The 27,931-nt window shown below is 39.9% G+C and overlaps 1 protein-coding gene across 1 annotated transcript in view; it reads right to left on the reverse strand.

The window, feature by feature from the left end:
• NYAP2 (neuronal tyrosine-phosphorylated phosphoinositide-3-kinase adaptor 2) overlaps positions 1 to 27,931 on the reverse strand; it is a 255,859-nt gene that overhangs the window by 53,361 nt on the left and 174,567 nt on the right. The window contains exon 6 of the mRNA XM_025886855.2: positions 13,060 to 13,266. Coding sequence (XP_025742640.2) covers positions 13,060 to 13,266 — 207 coding nt within the window. The remainder of the gene's footprint in view (positions 1 to 13,059; positions 13,267 to 27,931) is intronic.

The raw sequence follows: 27,931 nt of genomic DNA on the forward strand, positions 1-27,931 counted from the left end.
CTCTTCCCTCTCGTGCTCTCTATCTCTCATTCTCTCTCTCAAAAAAACAAATAAAATCTTAAAAAAAAAAAAAGAAAAGCAAGCACACATAATGTTGAAGTTTTTTTGCGGGGGGGAGTGTGACATGCTGGCTCAGGTGCTCAAGAATGAATTTTTAGATAGATCAAAACAATCAGTTATAAACACCTCTCACTTAGTTATGGGAATAGAGGAATTTCATGGACTAGAGAGCACAGAAAACATTTCTTCTTTGGATTTATGAGGCAGGTTATCTGGGGCAGCGTATCTATCTTCATAATTCTGTTTCCCTTGGTTTAGGATGATGATACATTAGCTGACTTGGTAAATCTGATCACACAGTCTCCAAGTTTACAATCCATAAATGGCTTCCTGTCTTTCTTAGGTAAGACCAGAATCAGTGATGTGGGCAGCCGGGCCTCGCTCTCATCAGGTCCTCAGCTTCCTCTCACCACACTGCCTTGCTCTCGCTCCTAATCCACCTGACACCTCCACTCCCGTGTCACCCAGATAATGTGTAACACACTCAAGAGGAAGTGCGGTGTTTTTCTCGTTGGCTTTGGTTACAGATTGTAATTGCATTTTTAACTTTTGTTTTTAATGGCAATTTCCCCCATTGGCACATGTTCAATGCTTGATAACTTTGTATCGAGAAAATTAGCTGAATAAATGAAGGGATGAATATATTAATGAATTCACGAGCATGGAGGTAGAAAGAGGGAGACCCAGCCTGATTAAATCACGGGAAGAGAGCTATACTAAGGGTCAGAAGCCTGAAATCCACTTCTTGATTTGAACCTGCCACATACCAATGCATCTGGGCAATTTACCTGATTTCTCTTGAGCTTCAGTTTGGTCACCTAAATAATCCGATCATAACACCGGGCCATAGATGTACAGGTTTTTGTGATGATCAAATAAGATAGCACTTATAAAAGTATTTTAAGAGCTAAGACATGGCATATAAATATAAGGCATTATTTTATTTTAATTTTTAAAGATTTACTTATTTGAAAGAGACAGAGTGAGAGCGTGCATGTGTGCGCATGAGTAGGAGAGGGGCAGAGGGAGAGAGAGAGAGAGAGAATCTCCAGCCAACTCCCTGCTGAGCATGGAGCCCGATATGGGGTTTAATCCCATGACCCTGAGATCATGACCTGAGCCAAAATCAAGATTCAGATGCTCAACCAACTGAGCCACTCAGGCTCCCCAATATAAGGCATTATTTTAAATGGGTCACAAATGATCCATAAAAGCGATAAACTTAAATTCCATAATTCAGCTTATATATAATTTGCAGTACTCTTAGAGCACACTTTGTAATTACATCAGGTTCTGGTTTTTTTTTTAAACTTGTATACTTAAATATTAACTAGAACACAGAGGAACTCAGATATAATCAGAAAGCAATGTTCTTCTTTTCTCCCCCACAAACCAGATCCAACCTGCTGTGGGGTGGCGGGCAGTTGTTTCTTGCCTTTTGGATAAGCCCTAGGCCAACTCCCAGAACTTTCCTTTTCATATTTTGAAAATTAATTTTTTTTTTCTTCAAAAAAAAAAAAAAAAAAAAAGTCTTATTGGAATAATAATTCAAATGCCTAGTTTTTTACATTAATTACAATTTTGAATTTTGTTTCAAGGAACTTCTCTCCTGGCCCATTTAGCCCTGTGTTTGGCACACAGGAGACCACCTTTCTCTCTACCTCATCTCCAGGTGCTTACCCCTAACTTGCCCTTAACTTGGTCCCCACCATGTCTGCCTTCAAAGGGGCTGAGAGGAAGATGTTGAGGTGAGGGGGGAGGGAAGGTGTTCACTGACACCAGAATGAGCTGATATTTCTCACTCTCTGGTTATAGGGATGGAAAGAGAAGTGAACACCTTTCTTCTTGGGGTGCACCTGGAAGGCCCCGTTTGACTGGCTCTCTCTCCCCTGTAGATCCCCTTGCTGTCTGCCCTCCGGACATCCTGTCAGGCACCTTGAGCTATGTCCTACAGAGTCCCTGCCACTCTGGGCAGTCACATGACCAAAGCCACCCCCAGGTTGCTCTCTGTGGCCTAATATGGTCCATGGGAAACACACTTTATGCACATCTTTAATGCACCATCAGTGGCCAGAGAGTGACTTGCCAGGCAGCTTTCTGCTCTGGTCATAGGCCATTCAGCTAACCTTTTGCATTTTTATTTTACCGTGTCTCCTCAATGACTAGAAGCCAGAAGCGAGATTTCCAAGTAGTCCCATTCGTTTCCCTCCCTTGATTATCACCGGGAAGTTTTCTATCAAAGGTGGAGACTCGTTTCTCTCTTCCCAGACACACACACACACACACACACACACACAGACACACACACACAGTGTCTAGCCTCTCAACCTGCAACCACTTTTCCTAGGCTAGAGATGAGAGGTCACTTAAGGACAACAAAATTCATTTTGATAACTTCTTTTGCAAGTTCGGCTTCTGTGGTCTAGCTTTCTGCCTTGCAATGTGAGAGTAATTACCTTGTATCATTTTTTAATTATCCTTCCGCATGTTATACCCTGTTTATTTGCCTTCAAACCCTGTAAAGACACATTCTGCCTATTTAAAATGGTTAACTCTCCCCACGTTCCCCTTTTTCTGGCTGTTTCTCAAAGCTGTATCACTAGTATCAGGAGAAATACAAACAAAACGATTTCTCTGGTGATCACAAATTCTAGCAGGCAGAAGTCACAGTTTTCCACAGAGAAATAAAAGTGGGCTGTTGGGGATATGACTTACATTGCTCTCCGAAGGCTCTCCAAATGAGAATACTGTTATGTGTTTACTACGAGAATTAGGAAAGAGAGCGTTAAACTCTAGAGTGGAAAATACTGTGCAGAACCTAGCAACCAGATCTGGCTGGTGTTCCCGGAGGAAATAATCATGCACCCAATTATAACTGAGAAGGAGAGCAGATGTGGAGAGCTGTCTTCTGGTGCCTAAGCCCACTATACAGAATGACAGCCTGGAGGGTCGTAGATACTAAAGCCCACAGCTGCTGAGGGCTGCTGGGGAGCCAAGCAGGAAGTTAGTCAACATCCTACAGCAAAGCCCAAATTATGGTGGGGGCCTGAACTCCACCAGATTGGTTTTTTTTTTGTTCTTGTGGCATAGCAAAAATGAGGGAGAACTCATGGTTCCTAGCAATACATAGCTCCTTGACGGCAAAACCATGGCAGTTAAAAATGCTTCTTTGAAACATGGGATGGTGAAGCAAACTGTGGGAGAGTGGATCTTCACTTTTTACCTTGACTTTCTGTGTTTCAATGAGCATGCTCTGCTCATATAAACATCATAATAAAGCATTTCCATTTGACGGAAATCAGCAAAATTGAAACAGACCGTGGTATCTATGTCAGTGAATTATTTTAGGCTACACCCAAACTCAGTGACCTAAAACAACACTGATTTAGTTTTGTTCATGGGTCCATGAATGGGTTGAGGTATTCTTCTGGTCTGGGCTCACTTGTCATCTGTGGTCAGCTGTGGTTCAAGGAGGTGTTTCCACTAGGTCATCTTATGCTTTCTCACATGTTTGAGGGTTGGCAGCCTGAAGGCTGAAGACTCTTGGCTTTCCTCCATGTATCTCCTCCTCCCGCAGGCTAGCTCTGGCTTGTTTATATGGCAGTGGGGGGATTGGAAAAGAACGAGTAGAAGCATTCTTGAGGCTGAGGCTCAGAACTGACACACAGCCCCTTCCATCTCATTCAGCTGGTCAATACAAGACCCAAGGCCAACCCAGATTCAAGGAATAAGAAACAGTCCTTACTTCTTGATAAGGAGCTCTGAAAGCACATTGCAAAGGGCGTGCATGCAAGGAAAGGAGGGTACTGGATCCAAAACTGTGTCCCAAAGGTGCCAGACCATGTGAAGAAATGGAAGAAAGAGAAGAAGGTATAGTTTGGGAATTATGTAGCCATATCAAAATGTTTAATAATAATCAAGTTCTAAAAGTAAATCCTTTTCAGCCACACTTCAGTGAGTGAGCTCTAGGGAACACTCTACCTCTCTTACTTCCTGGCACTTACTTGTCATGCCAGTATCAAATTTAATATCACTTTCTCCAGGAAGCCTGTCTGAACACCAGAGAATAAATCATGTCACCGTGTCTAGTATTTGCCCCTCATAACATTTATAAGAATCTTTTATTTTGTTTTCTGTCTTCCCTGTTAGGCTATGCACTGGGAATGTGGGTCTCGTCTACCATATTTGCCTTGCACACTCTGCCCCTCTGCACCTAGCCCCTGCAACGACAGAGGAGATGTTGAAGAAAATACTCCTTAGAAAATAAATACCAAGGGAATGAATGAATGAATGGATGAATGAATGTCAAGTCAGGTATTTACAGAAGGATATGTGCACATTTGGAGATACCAGTATTTTCATGTGATTCCCACATCCTTGCCAACATGATTTTAAATCCCATTGATTGCTACTAAACAAAACAGAAACACTGTGAGAGAGATTAAAATTTCTTTTGATAACTCTGTATAATGCAGTAACCAAGTCTTAAAGCCTGCACCTGATCCTTTCTCCAAAATTTATGAATATAGACTCAGGGGAACCCCAAAACAGCCATGGCACTGGCCTAAAATCTTTGTTAGAAAGTGCACAAATAAATGAAGCATGGGCTATTGCACTAAGAGTGGTCCTGGAGCCAGGTACATTATGCGTATCTAGAGAAAACCCTGTATCCTATTTGCAATTAGCTACACTTTCCAAAGGAAACATTCGGTCTTGGTCTTAGAAAAAAATCTGAAACCTTTCCAGTAAAATTGAATGGTAACAGAATAAACTGTGGGCCTACAAACTATTATAAGCCAGCTTTATACCAGGAATTTCTATGCATTTTTTAATTTTTTAAAGATTTTATTTATTTATTCTTGAGAGACAGAGAGAGAGAGAGGCAGAGGGAGAAGCAGGCTCCCAAGGAGCAGGGAGCCCAATGCGGGACTCGATCCCAGGACCCTGGGATCATGACCTTAACCCTCATAATGACCCACACAGTGAGGTTTCCTGTATCTTTCCTAAAAAGCTAGAAAAAACAGGGACACAGCAGTGTTACGTAATTTCCTCAAATCATTCCCACCAAAATATTAATTTATTAACATTGTTGCAAAGCATGGTTTACTTGCACTAAAAATATTAGAGAGTGGGGGGCGCGGCACCTGGCTGGCTCCGTCCATACAGCATGCGACTCTTGATATCAGGGTTGTGAGTTTAAGCCCCACGTTAGGTGTGGAGCCTTGTTCATACCAAAACAGTCCGTTTTGGTCCTTTGCCCTGGACCCGTGACTTTCGGGACTAATTCTGTTTTCATTTGTGGCTGGACGTAACACATGTACCATAAATCATCTCTTCTGCTGTCTTAGCTGAAGAAAAAAAAATTAAAGAGAGAGGAAAACTGCATAGATTTAGTGTTTTGCCAGGAATTATGATAGTAAATACTGTTCCACAATTCCCAGTCCCGCCACCCAATTTGATGCTGCTCAATGTCTCTCAGTTTGTGTGCTTGGGGACTCTTCCTTGATATGGAGCACTGAATCCTGAATGTTTTTGAGTTGTAGCTGCTGGAAAGTTTATCAGCAAAGTGAGTCATTGATTCCAACATTATCAAGTAGAGTCCAGTAAATCTGTTTCAGAATTTTCAAGAGGAAAACATCTTTCTTAAAAATCAACTGGTAAAAATGCAGTATTCAAAGACTACACTCTCGGATTTAACCATCATTCCCCTTGCTGAATCCCAGTTTTCTGTTGCTTATATTAAATGGCCCCCATTCAGCTACAGCTCCTTGGCAGGCATCCAGGCTTAGGCCTTTGGCTAACACCCTAACGTCTTTGTGATCGTCCCAATCTTCAAAGAGGTGATTGGACTATGAAGTAGAATTGTGCATGTTTTAGGAACCCTAGTCTGGGGGATGGGTGTGCTAAGGGGTCAGGTTGCAACCTGAGCTCTTACCATCCCCAACAAGACAACCCATGATCCCCACTTTGGCTGCACTTCTCTTGCTTTCTTCTCTGTCTAAATTCATCTCAGCTCAAGTCCCAGCTCAAATGCCACTACTTACAGGAAACTTCCCTGCGTTACCTGGTAGCAGTGATTCTGCTCTCTCACAAAGACATTTGAAAAGGTGTCTGGAATCATAGTGATAACTAATATTTACTTAGTATCTGTTGTGCTCCAGATACCATGCTAAGGGTGTTAATACATTGTCTCATTTAATTCTCACTTCTATTTCACAATAGCATCTATGAGTTAGATACTATTATCGTCTATATTTTATGATGGAGCTTGGTGACATGACGGGACATACCCAATGTTATCACTAATAAAAAAAAAAACAGATTTCAAATTTAAATCTAGATCTACTGGATGTCCAAATCACAGTGCTTAACCACTATCTTATACTTTATGTATGCTTTTATTAGTCACATAAAATTCACTCTACAAATGTGGTGTGTGAGAAATGGCACATTTCTTTGTTTTCTTTAAATGAAATCAAATCTATATATGTTCTTGCTTCCCTGAACTTGTGTGCACAGGACTCTTCTTGGACATGAAGGGCTAACTCAGGAATGGTGGTGGAAAATGTTTCCCTGCAATGGGTCATAAAAAGGCCCGGAATTGTTCTGCAGAGCAGAATATATAAGATGGCTCTTTTAGTCTTCAGACCACACTGGTCATCATGAGGGAGTCTCTTTTCCAGGCATTAAGAGCCCCTTAAAGTACAGCATTCCATATTTGGGAATTTGGGACCATACAGCATAAAGTCCAGCCTTACTAGAAACCCCAGGCAAACTCTAGTCCACCTTCCCGCCCTCCCAATCAGAGGCCAGGCCAATTTACCAGGATGCTACGAAGGGATAGGCTGCTAGTCCTTTCAATTCACAGAATGCCATTCCTCTGTTTCTGCTGTAAAGTTAAAAAAAAAAAAAACAAAACAAAACTTCCCCTCCCTTCTTGATCATCAAAAGCTATTTACCACTCTCAGGGCTCCTAGGTGGCTCAGTCAGTTAAGCGTCTGCCTTCGGCTCAGGTCATGATCCCAGGGTCCTGGGTTGGGACCCCATGGGCTCCCTGCTCAGAAGGGAGTCTGCTTCTCCTTCTCCGTCTGCTCCTCCCTCCACCCCTCCCCACGTCCCCCACTCCTGTGCATGCACTCTCTAAAATAAATAGAATCTTTAAAATAAAAAGCTATTTACCACTCTCTAATCCTCATTCATACCAATAGCTCATCCTTCTCAAGGAGATGCAGCTTCTGAAAAATAAAAGCCAGGAAGGCAGGATGCCTATTGGCACCTGCTGCTTCTACTATAACCCAACCTCTGTTTCAGGGTCAAGTCTACGCCTCCACCCAGTGGAATGTCACTGCTTGACTTTACAAGCCAGAAAAGACAAATTGGCAGACTTTAGGTCTTACCCAGTCAGAGGAAGTAAACTATTCGATTCATTTCTTTTTCCTGAAAATTGAGCTGTATTTAAAAATTGGGAGATTTCACATAAGAGCAATTAAATCGTGAAATTTGCAGGAAAAAGTTCTCGTGGTGAGCATCAGTTGGTACTGAATAGCTTCTGGCCCCTTGAGAGGCCCCTATGCTTTCCAGGTCACCTGCATTTCCATCATTCAGTCAGATGTTTACTGGTATGCAATGGATTTTCTCTGCAATGGAGAAATATTTTTCCATGTCTAAGCTTCTAACAAATGTGGAAATATATAACTTACACCAAATGGGCTTCAAGTTCCAGAAAAATGGGGAAAATACTTTCCTTTGTGGAAGTCAAGAACATTCCTATGTATGGAATGTGCAAACAAAGCACGTCTGTTTTGAAGGAGGCACCTTCCTTAATTTACTCACTAATATGACAGCCAGTCCTCCTGGCACCTCAGTTCGCATCTCATGTTGGACCTCCTCAAAATGGCAGAAACAGACATGTTGAACACACAGAAGCTGAGGTCTTTTCAAGACTTTTCCACATAGAGTTTAGCCAAGGCCTTCCAAATTTACTTCCAAAAATGCTTCTTCAGTCTAGCCTGGCAAGGCCAAGCCACAAGAGGTTTGCCTCCATCTTTGCTCAACCTCTTCACCCCATGTGGAAAGCTCTCTTTGCATCTCTACCCAATTAATAATAATTATTATTATTTTCGGGGCACCTGGGTGTCTCAGTTGGTGAAGCATCTGCCTTCGGATCAGGTCATGATCCTAGGGTCCTGGGATCAAGTCCCGCATCAGGCTCCCTGCTCAGCAGGGAGTCTGCTTCTCCCTCTCCCCCTCCCCCATGGTCATGCTCACACTTCCTTGCAAAAATAAAGAAATAAAATATTTTAAAAAATTAATTTTAAAAAGATCTGACATAATCTTGGTTTAAGACTCCAGGTCTCCATTAAGTCCTCCGTCTTTCTTCAAGCCTGCACTAATTTTCTCTTCTCTGAATAGTAATCTACAGTAAACAGTAGACAACTATGAAAATACATTTAGTTATACTAATTAATTTATGTTCAATAGTTTTGTATCATAAAGAAGCATAGTAAGATCTTCGAGTGGCGAAGACCTTGTTTTATATACCCTATGTGTGTCTGTGCTTTATATACCCTGTGTGTGAGTGTTTATCCCCCCGAAACCATTACAGAGTTGGGTACAAGCTGCTTAGAAACTATTTGTTGATTGATTCAGGGATTGAAATCCGAATTTTTGTGAATACTCTATTTACTTGTATAACTTCCACTTTTTCCCATTATTTTCATGAGCATTTGGGTCCCAGATCGCCACCACCTTCAGGAATCACCCTCTGGGGAATCTCCGATTTACTAAACAACAGTGACTTTAATAGAGTTCCACAGCAACCAGTGGCAATGTTAATTAGAATTGAGATCTCCTGACACATTCCTTCACTTTACTCCAGCAATTCCTCCATTCCTCAAAAGAGCTGTTAAGAGCAGCCATTCCAAGTGGCTAAACTACATTTGGTAAAGCAATAGTCTGTGACTGGTAGCAGTTTGTGTGTGTGTGTGTGTGTGTGTGTGTGTGTGTGTGTGTGAGAGAGAGATTGAGAGAGAGCGAGAAAACCAGAGGCAGAAAGTTGACAGACTGGGGTGCTGAAAGCTGGAACAGGTGAAACCCTCTTTCCTCTCTAGTGTTAGGTGTGCACCTGGGTACCTCTGTTACTACAGAGGAGGATTCTTGGTTGCAGTTCTAGTGTTTCTGGTAGGGGCTTAGCAGTTCAGTGACCCAGTGGCAAGGAGAGAATAATGCAGACGAGGTGTGAAGAAAAGGAAAAGAGTAAACACTGACTTCCATTTCAAAGCAGCAAGTCCAAAATGCGCCCTTCACTAGTTACTTGCCTACTCTGGACAAAGGCCATCTCACTGATGAGTACCCTCTAGCTAGGGCATCCTTTGATGAAAACACCAAAGGTGAGTAAACTTCAGATATTCTAATTTTATACATATTTGGTAGTGAAGCTATGGCATTTTCTAGTATAGAATCGGCACATTTTAGGTTATTTCTTTTTAGAAACATTGAAGCTACTAACATAACAAATATTTTTTTCTTTTCTCCTTTCAAGGGTAGATTTAATAGATAAAATTGCTGTGACATATTTGGGAGGGACTGACTTCTGAAAGTTTAATTAATTGTAATGCTCTTTTGAGTGTTCATTTTTTTTTAAGAGAGAGAGAGCATGAACTGGGGGTGGGGAAAGGGACAGCGGGAGAAGGGGAGAGAGGATCTTAAGCAGGCTCCATGCCCAGTGTGATGCCCAGTGTGGGGCTCAATCCCACAACCCCAAGATCATGATCTGAGCTGAAATCAAGAGTCGGACGCTTAACGGACTGAGCCACCCGGGCGCTCCTTGAGTGTTCATGTTGATAGTTTCTCTGGCACATAAGAAACCTTAACTGACATTATTATATATGGGATTCCACATTTGCCCCTGCATTTCACATTACTTTTAATAGAGATACAAAAATGTCTTTAGCAAAATTGTACCAGAAATCTCTTCTTCTTCTTCTTCTTCTTCTTCTTCTTCTGCTTTGTCTACATCTTTCATCACCTAAGATGGAGAGTGTTGAAGGACTGAAGATATTTATGTCATTTCTTCTGGTCAGTAGACAATTTACTGCCCTACAAACACAGCTGAAAGACCCAGGAGAGCAGATTTTAGATGTCCTAAGGCCAAAGAGATGCTTTGGGATTTTGCAGTGGAAGAAAGTGAAAGTATGTTATAAATTCTGTTTACACTCTAAATTTCTTGAAAGAGTCACTACAGTGTCAAAAACACATTACAATTTGCCCATTTTATGCACCTTTCCAAATGTTCCGTAAAAGTTTAATTGTGGAGCCATCTAATTGTTTCATTCTCATTTATTTTACGTATTCTTCTCCGTTTGCCCACCCTTGAACATGTTTGCGTTCCCCAAGGTGCAATCTCCTTTTCCTTCTCATCTCAGTTTCCTGCTCTTCTAGTCCAGCATCATCCGGTCTTGGGGTTCTAACCACCCCAGAGGTCTCTAGCCCCAGTCTGTAATACTGCTAAATCTCTTCAGCTACAGACCTGTAATTCCAAGTGTCTACTAGCTTCTTAATTAGATGTCCCAGAGCACTTCCAACCTAACATAGTCAAAAATTAAGTCCTGACTTTCCCACCTAACCTGTGGTGCACAGCTCACCTTGACAACTCGTATTTTAGTAAACGGCCTCCCAGTCACCCCTTCTTGAAGCTTTGGAGCCATCACGGATCATTCATGATGAAAACTGAATTGCATTGTACCCATCTGAACAATATTTAAAGGACTACAAAATATCTACCACATAGTGTTCAAAACCTAATCATGATGTGGCAGATACTGTCCATTGCTTATGCAATGTTGTCTTCCCTTTCTCCCTAAGAATATAGACTGTTGCTTTCATTTCCCAGTAGAAGCAGAAGGTTTTTAAGAGAAAGAAGGGCCCTCTATAAACTCACGGAAATCCCATTCCCCTTCACTGAGTTATGGGTCCAGAGGACATGTTTCCCAGTTTAGACCAACTAGATGAAAGGGACTCTTTGCTGAGGCATGATGCCCAGAAATGTCAGCTCATGATCATGAAAAAAAATCATCAAGGGTAGCAGAAGGGCAGAATTAAAAACAAAAAACAAAAACAAAAAGTCCCTGTGTCCTCAATGACGTCATTGAACAGTTGCAAAATACCTAAAGCTGCCTACCTCCAGAGTGAGTGCTAGGGGAGTTAACAGAAGCCATTATTACTTAAGCCACTGTTAACTGGCATTTTGTTGCTGAAAGCATTTCTGGGTAATACACAGGCCCTTCAGGATTCTTGCTTTCTGGTACCAACCTACTTTGCAATTTCTTCAGTCAATTTTCCCCCACCTTTCACTGCAAACACAGTATGCTCCATCCCATAGCATTTTAGGTGTTCATCCAGAAGGCAGACTTCTCCATCATCCTCCTGGGGAGCCCCTCTTGATGTCTCAAGCTCCAGCACAAATGTTAACATCCTAAAGCAGTTATTATTTTACCCACGAAAACCCCCTGATTGTTCTTGCCAAAATCATACACACCCAGGAAAAGTTAATTGATTTCTTTTTTGTTTCACATATTAGTTGTATATAACACATTGTATTGTGATGTTTGTCTGTCTTTCACTTGACTTTGAGCACCCGAACGCAAGGATGTCTTATTCATCACTGTGCTCTCAGACACTAGAACAGTGGCTGTTACCTAAAGATATTCAGGTAATGCTTTTGGTTTTATATCTCTAGTCACAATAGAAGTACATATTATTTATATTTTTTGATCAAACTGGTACAAATTTAAATAATTAAAAAATACTACTAATAAGCCTCAAGTTAATCCTAAGTCCCAACTGAATCGTGATGTCAACCTTCTTTGGGAGAGGTGTTTTTTTCTACAAAATATCATTTATTTCCTATGCTTCTTTTTCTTTTTGACAAAATGCACAAATCTTCTCATATACCTATAGATGTTTATACTTTACTAACAAAAATAAATTTTTACTTTCTGCTACATTCATTTGTCTCTTTTCCAAGATTTTTATGGCTTCATCATGAAATAAGTTACATTTTAAGTCTGGGAAAGCTACTGCTCTGTCTCTGCCTGGGTCCTATTCTAGAAACATCCCTTCCCAAATACAGAGATCATTCATCCTGTTCCAATTTTAACTTGTGCATGACTGCCAGAGAGTCCACAGGCTAAATGCATGTAAACTGCTTTCCAAGATGAGTATCAGAGTTGAAAAGAAAATTAAAGGATTGGTCTTTCCTTTAGAACCCTAACATTCTTAAGGGATAGAAACCTGAAAACTACAGGAGGTCACTTGATTATTTGTTTTTTTCTTCCAATTGACAGCTCTCTGTGAGTCCATCATGTAGATAAATCACTTCAAAGCAAACATATGCTGCTTTTAAAAACTTGATGTTTCATAATATTTATCTATTAACAATGCAAAATTGCACTGCAGGTTTTAATTTCAACTTGTGAAATCTAAAGGTGTGTTCGATTAAAATGTTCTAACTCTTCTGACTTAGATCTGGAAATTTAGTACCATGCCCATGGTCCAGCTACAGCATTCAGATCATTACTGTACATACCTCATGATATCTATTCTCTTTACTGTCTTCAGACAGTTTTTTTTACCCATATATTCTCACTTTCATTTTTTCCCAGTTGCCTAAAATCTTTTCTGAAGCACAGGAGGCATAAACTCTAAGTCACTTAAACTTTATAAATTAAAACTTGTTTTGATGAGGCCTCTAGATGCTTTGGGTAAAACTTAGTACAAGATGTTTCGAGCTGTCAGAGCTGCTTCATTGTACAGCTCCAAGAAGCACTATTCACTTCTCTACCATCCATGTGGACAACGTTCCCTGGAGTGGTCCAACATGTTGTCTCGTCCCTTTGTGTGAAGGGCTACTTATGCTGTCTCTATGAGTAGAGGCAGCTCTACCCGTGGTTATGCTTCTCTAAGTGATAATTGCACCTGAAAGATCATTATCTTTCTTACCTGAGCTGTGGTTTCCTGCTAACAAGGTGGGGCTCACAGAGCATCTTCCCAGTCTACTGGTGACCACAGGCGGTCCTGGTGTTCCATCCCATTCCTGAGCTTTGATAGGCTCTCTGGAAGACGCCCCATGATGCCCTCTCTCTTTGCTGTCCAACTTTGGTAATGGCTCTGTGCTGTGGCTTCGGATTTTCAGTTCCTCTGTCGATTCTGTGTATTAACCAGAATTACATTCTGTTAAACGAAAGTTGAATCCTTCCCAGATTCCTTTAAAACATTAAAGAACAATTTTCTCAAATGCTTTCAATATATTTTTATCAACTTGGGAGTGTGTTGGAGATTACAACATTTAAACTTAACAGGGACAGAGATCACACGGGGCCTTTTTTTCTGAGGTGTGTAGGTTAATATCATTGGGAAAGAGTTTTCTCATTGGAACCTGTGCTCAACTTCAAGGAAACTTCTTAAAGAGCATGTTAGACTCACAGTCTTTACTGTCTCATCTTCCATTCATTCCTCCACCCACTCCGAATTCATCAATTCAGCCCACCACTCTGCTAAAACTGCTTTTGCTAAGCTCACCTAGTGCCTTCTAGTTGGCAAATTTAGAAAACATTTTTAAGACATTTGACAACTCTTTGATTACTTTCATTTATATCTTCAATTCTCTTGGCTTCAATAATGGCCCATCTTCCCGGGTTGTGTTCTAAATCCAACACCATTTCCTTGCCATTCATATGTTCTCTTCCTCCAAGCATCTCTTACATGTTGTCCCCAAGATGCTAACTTAGCCACAGTTCTTCTCATTCTATATATACTCTTCCTGTGATTTTATTTTCCAGGATTATTAGTGATTTCTAAATAGTTTATCACAAGCCTGGATCATTATCCTGGGCTTTAGACTCATTTATCCAACTGCCTGCTGGGTGAGTCCATCTGGATGCCCCATGGATAACACAGATTTAACATTTCAGGCATTGGACTGACACCACTTCTTACTATACCAATAGTTCCTCCTGTCCTGTCCAGCCAACCACCCAAGCTAGATGCTTGTATTTCCCTTTCCTTAACTGTTTACTCCCTAAATCTATCAGTCAGCAGATTCTGCAGATTTTATTCGTGAATATCTTGCATTCCCTTCTGTTGCACTTTGTATCACATCTATCTTAATTACTTTGGTTCTAACTCTAATCATTGTCCTTGAATTATTGCAGCTTGTCTCCTCTTCTCTATCCTTATCTCTCTAAAGTCTGAGCTCCATATACTGCCAAAATGATCTGTTTAAAATGCAAATCTAACCAAGTGTATTTTTCAGCGAATTGATTTAATAGCCATTCTGTTACACATATACAGAAGTGTTTAAAAACACATGTAGTAAAGATGGTTTATGAGTGATAACCGCTTGGGACGTTCAAAACAGTGTTGTCTCAGGGAATGGATGTGATACCCATTCTATAATGCACATTGAGAAGTGTTTAAAAACAAAAACAAACAAAAAATGCAAAACCGTTTGTAATGTAGGCTTGACTAAAATCCTTCCAGAAGCCTCCTGTTACCCACACAATTATGTCTAATCTCCTTACTATGACCCACAAGACTACCCACCATGTCATTCTTCCCTTCCTCTCAGATTTCATCACTTCCCACCTGAACATTGTATTCAAGGAACGCTACAGGATCGGTTGGACCTTCTTCCTCCCCACTCCACTTCCAACTCAAACAAGGCTGTTCTCGTGCTACCACCTTCTACCTCATCTGCTTTGAATATCTCTGTATCTCGTCTTTGTCCCAGGAAGGCTCCTCAGTCCTGGTTACTCAATTTAAGTATCCTCCGAAGCCTCCTCCACTCACATCCCCACCTCTTGCTGGGATTTGGTCATCTCTGCATTGGTGTTTTGTATCATCTTTCCATGTGCCTGTTCTTCCCAAAAGGCCCTGAGTTCTTGGAAGCAGGGACTAAGTTTTGTTTTGTTTTGTTTTGTTTTCCCATTGATGTCTTTAGCACCTTGCATACTGCTCAATCGGTACTTAATTAATTTTTTTTTATTTAGTAGTTTTCTCAACTCCTCAGGCATCTTTCTGATGTGTGTAGGAAGTACAGCGTTCCTAATGGAATAAGAGAATGAAGCAAGTGTTATAAATATATCCAAGTAACATGAAGCTAATAGTATTTTCAAAAATCTGATTATCTAACAATCACAGGTTGTAAGATTCCCCAAGCTGAAAGTTTCATTCAAATGAGGAATTATTGGGAAAGACTGCAGTGAAAAAAAAAAATCACAGAAATGGTTCAGAGAATCTGTGCTTGGCTTTCTTTATATTTAGGTTCAAATACTCATCAACTTGCAGCAGCGTGAGAATACAAATGCCCCACTTTGGCACCTCAGTACCTGAATCTGTGGTGCAGAGACCGAAAAGGTCTATAATGTAGTCAGAAGCCCTAGGGGAGATCAGCTGAGTGGCCCAGCTTTGCAGGCCTGACACGGTCATGGGCTGGTAAACCCACTTCACTGGGCACTTGGGTTCTCCTCTTGGAGTCTCATGTTTTCTTAACTACAAAGTAGAGATAACACCAGCCCGGTCTAAGCTCTCCAATGTAACTGGAAGGATCTAATGATATTCTAGATTTTAAAATATTTTTGAAACTAAGTAGTGCCACACATGTAAAAGATATTATAATTTAAATAAACTGTAGCCATGTGTCCGTTATGAATTTATTTAATCTTTCTACATCTGGATCTAGATAATCACTGAGAGATTGAAACACAAATGGAAAATTGCCAGGCCACATATGAAAATAGAACTCCAACCCATTATCTACAGTAATGAGCCCAGAAATCCAATCTACTTTCCTTAAGTCAGACTTATAGGAAGTCAGACTACTATCTCTAATGACCAGTCCAGGTAGCCAAACAATAACCTGTCTGACAGTTGGCTCAAAGCAGCCAGGATTTAATAACTGACAGCTTCCCGAATTTTGCCCCTGCTTCCAACATAGGACCACCAGAGAGGATCAAATCTGCATCCCTATCCAGTCACAGAGGATGCCTTCCTGGTTGGCCTTGCTTGCTTGTTTGCCTCCCCATGCCAACAGCCTCCATTTGGGACATATCTGAAGTCTAGCCCATTTTCCAGTAAGTTTTTCCCACAAAGCTTTCTCACTCTTCTCCCTGCCTTCAAATCTCTGCAATTATAAGTGATGGTGGCTAACTGCCTTGCTATAGCAAGCTCTGAATAAATAGCCTTTGCCTGTTCTCATTTGTTTGCTCTTCATTTATATGCACATTGCTATAGTTCCTTCTAGCTCCAAGAAGCTATGCAGTTGTGTAAACACATGTCATGAATATTATTCTATGAGATAAAACTTAAACCAAGAGGGTAGTCTTATAATAACAACCTCAGAAAGATTCCTGGCCTTTAAATGGGCCTCATATAAGCCTAAGTCATAGTTACACTAAAATAGAAAATAGGAAGTAAGAATATTTAAAAAGTGCTACATTCCTGCATAATAATTACAGCAAGACAATTTAACTAACACTTGCTTTTCAATGCCCTGAGTCAAATGGAATAAAACCAGTTTCAGAAAAGAACATCATAGACTTATTTCCAAGCTGTTTATTCACAGTTTCAAGGAAAATGTAACTCTGGCTTCCAAATGTCACAGCCTCAAAGCCTAATGACCCATCTGTTTCACTTTACCTTCTCTTCCAGATTTCAAACAGAACATTGAGATGCTTGCTTTTATTATCAACTTTTATATTTTTTTCCACTACCAATATTAAGCATTTACTATCTCTCCCTCCCCCCACCACACACACACACACACACACACACACACACACACACACACACACAGTCTTCTTCCGCTGGAACTGAAACTAACCAAACTAAAAAAAAATGCTTACACATAACATTGGATCCAATCTCTTTCCTGTGGGTTTGGGTAACATTTTAAATATGAAAGGCTGGGGATTTGTGTCAAAGCACCTCCACCAACAGCAGTTTCTTTGTTCTCATTCAAATTACTTGCATACACATACTAGGGAAGTGTCACTTAGGTCTCAAACCTCAACTAAATAAAAGCCCAATACAGCTTTGGAAACAAAAAGGAGTCTTTTTTTTCTTTCTTCCTTCTTTGTTTTCAAGTCCCAGAGGTTAGTCTTCAGTGAATTCTGGCAGATATATTTAGAGAAACTTGAACAAAAGGATGGAAGAAATTGTGCTACTCGGACTTGTGTGTGGATGTACCTTAACATCTGCCTCCCAGACAGAAGGCAAAGCTGAAAACTCCGGAAGAAAACTGTGAATGTACTATTGAGAATTTTGTTTGGGAATAAACCTAGTTTCCTACATAGATTCATGAGAAGCTTCCTATAAAATGCATTTTCTAATTAAAATACTATGAAAATCTCCAAAATAGCTGTTGCAAATAAACAAATGGAAAGCAGATAATCAGACTAAGAAATATATACATGAATTCATATCAAAACCTCAAAGAAATCTACTCAGAGGAATCAGGAGCTATTTATCTCTATCCATATATTTCAACGTTTTCTTAAAGCCTGAAAAAGAAAACTGATGTTAGTACCATAAACTTTCCTGAACAAGGTCAATCTTAGGCACTGTGGTAAATTTCTAGGTGGGATCCTAGTTTTTTCAGATCTAAGTTCTTACAGCCTTAGCATGTAGCACAGGGCTAACTACGTGGAAGGTGGTCATCCTCTGTGGAATGAAGGACTGAGTGTCAACTATTGATGTAAAATCTGATGCTCTGCCCCTCCCCCACCCATGCCTGTGCATGCTCTCTCTCTCAAATAAATAAATAAATCTCTTTTTAAAAATAGAAAATAAAAAAAATGAAATCTGATGCTTACACTGAAATCTGATCTTGAACTGGAATCTTGCTGTGAGAAATGCATGTAGATTTCATTACATTCATCTTTCAGACTGTGTGCTTTGCCTATTATGGTCTTAAACTTCTTACAGTGTTCAAGTTAAAGAAAGACAAGTAAGGATAAGAGACTAGGAGCAATCATTTCATGACCAAAATATTCTCTCCAGGTTTCCAATCTTATCACGCTTCATGCTGCTAATTCTGAAGTTCCTTCTCAGAATTTCCCCTCTTTATGCTATCTCTGGATCTACACTTGTCTCTCCGGCTTCTACCTTACTCTTCTCCCTCTGCATCCCTGTATGGGGGCCCTGAGCCACCTAGAAAGACTTGGCTTCCCCGGTCTGATGGCTTTTACCACCAAATCTGTCCTCCACCAGAAACTGAGTTTTCCCAGTTTCTCTGACTCACTCTTCCTCATCAACATTTACTCTCTCAACACAAAAGGTATAGAGGAGGGGCGTGGATCAGTGGCTCAGTCCAGTGGCTCAGTCAGTTAAGTGCCTGACTCTCGATTTCTGCTCAGGTCATGATCTCAGGGTCATGGGGTTGAGGCCACGTTGGGCTCTGTGTTCAACACGGAGTTTGCTTGTCTCTCTCCCTCTGCTCCTCTCCTGTTCTCCCTCTCTCTCTCTCTCTCTCTCTCAAATAAATAAATAAATAAATAAATAAATAAATAAATAAAATCTTTGAAAAAAAGAGAAATGGTACAAAGGATTCTTGTAAGTCTCCAACACCTGAAAATCCCTCTAAGCTCTAGAGACAAAGAAAACACTATTGCACTGATGGACCTTTACATATGGCCATCTAGTAGACCACACACATTAAAACTGACAGCATTATCCTCTTTCCAGACTTGCCTCTTTTCTGGCTAGGAAGATCATGCAATCGTTGATTTATATGTCTGGTTCCCCCACCGGACTATAACAGTTTCTTAAGACTAAAGACTGTATCTTTCATGTTGGTCCTCAGTATCTAAGAGAGTCCTCAGCGAGAACAGACAGGATGAATGAATTCATGCATGCGTCACCCAGGTCAGTTAGCTAATTAGCCTTCATTCCTGGATCTAACCCCATCGTAGGCCATGACTCATAGCCTCTCCCCCCACCTCTCCACTCTCACCCAGCACCCGGGCCATGCCACAAAGCAACAACCCTCAATGACAAACATGAGTTAGCTAAAATTATTTTTGTGAACCCATATATGTTTCTAACCGACTTGCTGACAGATCAGAAAACAAGTTATTTGCCCGGGAAAATGAGTATTATTTGGAAATATGACCGGTCACACCATTTTCCTGGAAGAACATAAGAGCTTTTCTTCCTTCCTTCCTTCCTTTCTTCCTTTCCTTCTTTCTTTCTTTCTTTCTTTTTTCTTTCTTTCTTTCTTTCTTTCTTTCTTTCTTTCTTTCTTTCTTTCTTTCTTTCTTTCCTTTCTTTCCTTTCTTTCTTTCTTCTTTCTTTCTTTCCTTTCATTTTCTTTTCTTTCTTTCTTTCTTCTTTCCTTCCTTCTTTCTTTTTTTCTTTTTTTGTAATATATGAGAACTAACTTGCCATATCATTTGTTTTTACGCACATCTAGATGATTCAGATGATTTACACAAGAGGCTTTTATCTATGTGATTTGTGACTGTAGTTATTCCTGAAATTTCTGAATTTCTGAAATCCTAAAATTTCACCCTTTCACATAGGGATTCCTTGGTTACAAAATATGGACTTGGTGCCTGGTGACAAAGGGACCAAAGCTCATGTAGCTGATGAGCATTTGAGCTTTTTGTGGACAAAAAGAATGCTTCAGAATTGTCCCCTCATATTGGCCTAATCAGCAGGATCAAAGCCCCTCCATTCTATTCCAACTGCTGAACAACGGAAATAATGAAAGGTGATCAAGGCAGATTAATTAGGCAGAAAGACAGCACATTTGAAGTGCTGAAGGAGGCACTGAACTATATTGCATTATCAGATGGGCATTAGATTCAATCAACAAATTTAAAGCTGAAAGAGACCTTAGAAATCACAGTTGCAACAGCTCATGAAAAGCAAGGTGTGTGTATGTCATTACTGAGCTGGCCCTCAATGCCTTTGGGAGGAGAGCTCCAGGGAGGGGGACTTCTCACCTCACGGGGAAAGTTTGGCTCCTTTTTGAACATATTTAATTGCTAGAAAGCTCTCATACAGAACCCAAGTCGGCCTCCCTCCAAGCACCACCATTTGTTGGTTGTTGGTAGTCCTGTTTCTGGAGCATCTCAGAACTAGTCTATTTTTGTTTTAAAGCAGACACCCTTTAGAACCCAGAGTGAAGCAATCTGTCTCCCGCTGCTCACATCTTCTTCCCAATACAAATCTAGAACTCTCACCTTCCCGGTCACCCTGTCCTGGATGCTAATTGCATGTCGTGGTGTCTTTTAAACCTAAGGTCTCTGGAGCTGGTCAGACCCAGACAGCCTGACATGGTTTTCCTATGAGTCCAAGTGAGCACCAGGTTCCTCTGCTTACACTTCTGTTATTCTATCTCCAAGTCTCCAGGGAAAAGAGGCCACAGGTTCCCACGTTTCCACAACAAAAGGACACCAGGGAGCTGGACCAATTTTTAATTTTTTATTATTATTTCTCTCTCATGTGAACTCTGTCATTTGGGGTCAGTTTTGTCAATTCAAACATCTAAGGGATGTCAACTCTTCAAATATAAATAGAGAAAGAACCATAGCTCAGGCATCTGGAGATTACGTGGTTTTAAATAAAACTGGAAAGTCTATGTTTGGTGTGAAGAAGGCACACAGAATAAAACCTCTGTTTTAATAAGATAGATGGGGCATATTACTTAACAAAATAATAAGATAGATGGGGCATATTACTTAACAGAATAATAAAATAGATGAGGCACATTGAAGTAGGATAGAATACACAAATAATCCTAATCATTTTACAGGTGTGAAAAGAGCTCAGAGCCTTTGCGTATCTTGTTCAAGGTCACACAGATGGCAATTAGCAAAGACCTGATAAAGAGACTGGTTTCCTGGCCACTGCCCAGCATGTATCTCTCACCATAAGGCATTGGAACCCGCATACTGACTTATATTCAACAGTTCTTTTTTTTATGGTTGCAGGGAATAACACTTATCATAGGGTCTGATAATAAACAGAATTTCAAACACCATGTTTGGTCTTTAAAAACTCAATTAAAATCCAGATGATTTAATTATTCACCTTTTTTTTTTTCAATCAAGGTGGATGAGGATTGTAGAGATACTGCCAAATTGTCTCTACTTAAAAAAAAACCTTCACTGGAGTCATCAGGCGTAGCTCAAATGTTGACATATTTTAGTAACACTTTCTTTAAGAAATTCTAGTATTGCAGGGTAATGAGAGACACTTTACTCAGAGAATGCAATCTATATTTTTGTCTGTTCTTGTAATGCAGAAGCCAAGAAGACCTGTGGGCAGAGTCCAGGCAGATGCTGATCAAATCTGTTTGTTCTCGCTGGGTATGCACTTAAACTACACTTCCCAGCATTCCTTGCAGTGAGGGAGAGCCACATAACTGAGGTCTGGCCGTTAGAATGTGGGTGGATGTGATGTATGCCACCTCCACGTAAGGTCATAAAACTTCCCACAAAATCCCTATCTTCTTGCATTCCCCTCCTGCTGGCTGGGAGTTTTTTGAGGTCCCAGGTGCTGGTGCTGGTAAAACCACCCGATGGAAACTTCCCAGTAACTGTGGGGAGAACATCCCATGCTCCACTGAACCCACTAATGGGTTATCACATGCCTGGGACATCTGTCATGACTTATGACATGAACAAGATATAAGTTGTATTGTATAAAGCCACTGAGGTTTTGCAGTTATTTGCTATAGCAATTGAACTACTCTAATGCAGATTTTAACCGATATTAGTTCTCATTTTCCTTCCTATAAAATATAGTTTAAATACAAAATCCTTGACTTTCTACTGGGACAATATTTTTGTTAGAATACTGACAGAAAAATGAGGGGCAGAGAGATTACTTAAATTGCCAAATACAGTGCAAGAATCTGGCAGGCAATGCTCTCTTCATTCTAGTTCTAATAAAAATACTTTATAAAACTGACGAATACATTTTTATTGAGCATTTAATAAATATTTAAATACTATGGCTTCAGTAAATACGCTCTGAATGTAAAAGTGGAAGAATCTCTAAAATGATCATTCGAACAGCTTGTATATTTTATTTATATTCATGTGAATGGAGATAATGCCACCCCCATTTTTTCCAGATAGTTTTTCATCCAAAATAGTAGCAAAGAACAAAATCTCTAAGAAATAACTTTTAAAATAAGATCTTTAAAAAATATTCACAAATAAAGTAGTGACTACTTCTTTAACATAAAAAAGTTTTGATATAAATTAGATATATTTTGGAAACATTTACAATAATTAAACTATTTCTCAGAACCATTCTGGAGTGGGGTTAAGACAATCTGGAGTCCATGCTCAGCTCAGTTCAATAAAACATCCTTCCTGAGCCTTAGTTTCCTCAAAGAAAACTGTAGATCAAAATAAGTTATTTCTAAGTATCCTCCTGAGTCTAAAATTGTATACCTCTATAATGCCAAAGCTAGTACAAAAAGCAAAATGGTTCATGGAGATTCAATAGTATTACCATTTCTGTTCCAAAATATGCCTCCATTTTATATTTCAGAATGTTTTACATTTGTCAAGGTGACTTTTTTCTAGTTTAATTTAATTCCCCTGCCAGTCAAATCACAGTGAACTCAAAAATAAATTAAGAAAGTGAGCTCTTAAAAAACATAAATGAGTCATTTAGCATCACTGGCAATCCTAACATCCAACTTTTTTTTCCTGCCACCTGATGGGGAGACTTGAAATAAATAGGAGTCCTGGTTTTAAACAATATATAGATAATACCCTCAATGTTTTTCCTTGTTTTCCTAGTTACTAGTGGAAAAGCAGAATACCAGCTCTAAACTTAGCAGCAGGAGCACCGTGATGAAAGCTTTCACGAACTCTGTGGCTACTATGCATCCCATCTTGCACTACACTCTTTACAAATAATATTCCTCATCTTTGCATAGCCCTCCCAGCCCTGTCTAGTGATAACCTTCACTGTTCAGGAAACTGAGGGTCCTGCTGTGAATAAGTTCACCAAGGCCAGTCAAGGGTGGGTAATTGGAGGAGCCAGCATTCTAACTCAAGGCTCTCTGAACAAATAGCCACAACAGGGAAGCTTTATTTAGTTTTCTTTTCTTCCATTGGGGATTTTTTTAGAGGAGGATTTACTCACCTTATTTTGAAAGGTAATAAAAAAAAATTTAAAACCCACTTTTTTTTTAAAGATTTATTTATTTATTTATTTATTTATTTATTTATTTATTTATTTGACAGAGAGATAGAAGCACTAGTAGGCAGAGAGGCAGGCAGAGGGAGAAGCAGGCTCCCCACTGAGCAGGGAGCCCGATGCGAGGCTCGATCCCAGGACCCTGGAATCATGACCTGAGCCGAAGGCAGCCGCTTAACTGACTGAGCCATCCAGGCACCCCAAGCCCACCTTTCTTTTTAAAAAAATTTGAAGATTCCAGGTGCTTGGGTGGCTCAGTTGGTTAAGCACCTGACTTTTGATTTCAGCTCCGGTCATGATCTCAGGATTGTGAGATCGAGCCCTTTGGTGCTCAACACAGAGTCTGCTTGAGATGCTCTCTCTCCCTCTCCCTCTGCCCCTCCTCTTGTTCTCTCTCTTTCTAAAATAAATATATAAAATCTTTAAAAAAAAGAATTTAAAAAAGTTGAAGACTATATAAACAGGAAAATTAATGAGATTTGGGACAAATCAGTTGTCAGTCTCCACAGAATAGATTATGCACAACCCGGCTCCAGAGACACTTCAATAGGCAAGTTATACGGAGGTCCATAGTAATTTTCAGAATGGATTAAATTCCCACAGCATGCTGTGTAATCCAAAGCACAGCTATAAAGTGATATTTGTCAGTATCAGCGGAACAAGTCAGAAAGCAAAGAACATGCATTTTTTAAAGCTGCTTTTAGCAGTTTACTCTGACATACTTTTTTGGATTGCTTTGATTTAAAAAGGCAAGTGAAGAAAAAAATATTTTTTTCTTATTATTACATTCAATCAGTAGTAAAATGCATATGTCTTGCTCCATATGTATAGACATTCTGCATTCCAGGCACTGTGACAGTGAGAGACTAAGGCAGTGAACTAAAACACCATGACCTCTAGCTGCATGGGTTCCTTCTCTAAGAGAGAGAGAGAAAAGAAAAACAATTTACATGAACGAATACAGTATTAGAGCTCTGATAAGAGCAATAAGAAGAGATGTTAGAGTTTAATGAAAGGATAATAAATGATTTTTCCTAGTTGAGAGGTCAATAAATCTTGATTAAATAATGATTCAAAAAATGGCATGGGGAGGGGGAGGGTAGGTTAAGAGAGTTTTACAGCCAGGGGAAACTAACTAGGGTTTTTTTTGCATTTTATTTTATTATTACCTTTTTAGACATTTATTTATTTATTTTGAGAGAGAGAGAGTGAGCATATGAGCAGGGGGAGGGACAAAGGAAGAGAGAGAATCTCAAACAGACTCCCCACTGAGCATGGAGCCCAACACAGGGCTTGATCTAATGACCTGAGCTGAAATCATGAGTTAGATGCTTAACTGACTGAGTCACCCAGGTGCCCCTATTTTTTTTATTTAAATTCTAGTTAGTTGACATACAGTTCAATATTGGTTTCAGGAGTAGACTTTACGGGTTCATCATTTATTATAATACCCAGTGCTCATCACAAGTGCCCTCCTGTATCCCCATCACTCATCTAGCACATCCTCCACCCACCTCCTTCCAACAACCCTCAGTTTGTTCTCCACAGTTAAGAGTCTCTCATGAGGGATGCCTGGGTGGCTCGGTCAGTTAAGTGTCTGCCTTCGGCTCAGGTCATGATCCCAGGGTCCTGGGATTGAGTCCCACATCGGGCTCCCTGCTCTGCGGGAAGCCTCCTTCTCCCTCTGTCTGCCACTCTCCCTGCTTGTGCTCTGTCTCTCTGACAAATAAATAAATGAAATCTCTAAAAAAAAAGTCTCTCATGATTTGTTTCCCTCTTTCTCTCTTTTTCCCCCTCCTGAATGTTCATCCATTCTGTTTCTTAAACTCCACATTAGTGAAATTATATGGTATTTGTCTTTCTCTGACTGACTTATATCACTTAGCATTAACACACTCTAGCTCTATTCACATCGTTGCAAATGGCAAGATTTCATTCTTTTTGATAGTTTAGTATTCCACTGTGTGTGTGTGTGTGTGTGTGTGTGTGTGTGTGTGTGTGTGTGGTATCTTCTTCATCTAACCATCAGTCGATGGGCATTTGGGCTCTTTCCATATTTTGGCTATTGTTGACAAATGCTGCTATAAACATTGGGGTGCATGTACTCCTTCTGATGTGTATTTTTGTATCCTTTGGGTAAATATTTAGTAGTGCAACTGCTGGATCATAGGGTAGTTCTATTTTTAGCTTTTTGAGGAACTGCCATACTGTTCTCCAGAGTGGCTGCTTCATAATTGTTGAACACACATGGCTCTTTCCTTGGGTCTGCCCTCCCAAAAGCTGATCCTGCCTAACAACCAACTTCCAGCTTGACAAAAAAGCACAAACAAAACCCAATACTTAAAAAGAATGGTGGAGAGGAACAATGGTTCAGGCTCCATAATAAGTTCATCCTGTCTTGAAGAAAGCCTTTATACTAGGAAAGAATGGGACCTAAATTTACATAGAAAAGAAGAAACAAATTAGGGAGGGTTTTGAGTGATGAGCTAGAGTTTGTATTTTTGAGGAGCAGGGTATGTGATGCATTAAAGGAAGATTCTCCCAGGGGAAGTATGCAAGAAGCGCCAAGAGGAAGAAGTGTGAGGAGTTATCCCAGGTCAGAGGCTCATCACCAGCACCATCTTATCTGAGCACATGAAATCCACAGAACTTCAGATATCACCATCTTAACATTATGATGTCATCAACTTCTTAAATTTAGAGAGAAAAATACCAGACAAGGTTATACTGAGAACTCATTAAATAACTACCCTGAACTCAGAGTCAATTCTCTGCATATTAAAAATGGAACATAATTACGGAAAGTGTCTTTATTGTTCAACAATTCTTTTTTACTTTAGAATAGTGCGTAAAAATGCAAATGTCTGCTTATAATTTACCACATGAAATATTTATGCCCACAGCTCCCGGCAGCCCCATAATGCCAATGGTGGACTTTTAGTTCTTCCTTCCCATTTAAGACCTGACATTCTGAAGCTCATCCTGCTCCCCTTACATCTAGTACCTTCACATATATGATAGAGAAACTACTGATAAAAATCTCTTAGAGGGGCAAATAGAATTCTAAAAACTTGGAAGAGAGAGTTTTAGGGTTATAAAATCTTTATAACCTGGATCAGGCACACATTTTGACTTAGGATGTTTTGAGATATCTACGTCTTTTGACAAATTCCAAAATCATATGCCAACAGTTAGAGAAGACCTGACACTAGAGTCATTCTTAAGTAGGACACAAGGCAGCAAATTAACATAAATCTAACAATCTAAAAAAGAATCTTCTTGAAGAAAGGAGGCCACAGGGACTCAAACATATGTGATTTTTACATTTTCCTCCTTCCTACTGCCCCAGTCACAGCCATGCTGAATAGAGACTGTCATAGTACAAAGATCTCTGGATTTAATTTTTTGGGAAATTTGACCCTGGTAATAGTTCTGCCATCATCTAGGTGACATTAAGCACATTTTCTTTCTGTGCTTGTGCACACATCTATCAAATAAGGGGTTTAGACCAGAGCATCCTTAAGATGTTTTCTGGATCTGAAATTCTATGGGAAAAAAAATTAAAAAGAAGGGGCCAAAACTTGAAATCATATGCTTGTTTCCTCAGTTTAAAGTGAAATGGGGTTTTTATGTGTACCTAAATACCATACAGAAATGGTATTTGATGAAAGTGCCACCTCCTGAGCCCCAGTGATCTTGAAATCTTAAGAATCTTAACAACTTTGGCCTGTTTTAAGGAGGTTTTCAGACTAATTTATGATACCTTACCATAGGACAAAAGAAGTGTGGTTTTACATACAAGACATCCTTAGGTGTTGCCAATAACATGAGCAATTATACAGCCAAAATGCAGAAGAAACAATGCCAAACCCAAGGAGAAGTAATAATACTATGAAGAGAAAAAAAAAATACATGGCTATAACTTGAGTTGCCCTTTTATGAGATACTCAAGAGGGTTTGGCTTTATGAGCAGAATCACTGCTTACTAAGACCACTGGGAGAAAGCAGACCAATTATCTATCGAATGCAAGGAATCCAAATTAACTTTTTCTTCTATGGGAAAAAAATGTGGAATTCTACTGACTCTTCTATAGCATTTCTGTTTTCACCTATATTCTTAAGCAGCAAAGTCAGGATAACCTTTTAAAGAACAGCAGAGAAAGAGAATCACTGGAAAGATCAAAATAATATTCCACTACTAGACATTTTATAGATTGGGAAGACTTTGGTAATGTAGGACACTTTTATGTAGCCTCAAGACTGAGTTAATGTGCACAGGAAATTACTATTAGGCATTTGGGATCAAAACTGATGTTCCTGTTGCATGGGTTATTGCCATAGCTTTATAGAAATGGCTTCGCTGTTGTTGGAAGATATAAAATTAGCCCTAATAATGCAGGGCATGGATTCATACAGCAACTTGGAAACCAAGTACAGAGGGTTCATACTTGTGAATGCCAAGATCTGGAAGGCCTTGGGCAAACTGTCCTCCCCTCCGAACCTTCATTTGCTTATCTTTGAACGAGGCATCTGGACTCAAGGATTTTCAAGTTTAGGATTCTATTGGTAAGTACCAGAACACACTCTATATTAGAGACTCCCAGCCTTATTTGCATATTAGAAACGTTTGGGGAGCCTTCAAAAAATA

The sequence above is a fragment of the Callorhinus ursinus genome, unplaced genomic scaffold (assembly GCF_003265705.2).
Source record: "Callorhinus ursinus isolate GAN/ISIS: 27379988/994484 unplaced genomic scaffold, GSC_fseal_2.0 scaffold2, whole genome shotgun sequence".
NCBI classification, from domain to species: domain Eukaryota; kingdom Metazoa; phylum Chordata; class Mammalia; order Carnivora; family Otariidae; genus Callorhinus; species Callorhinus ursinus.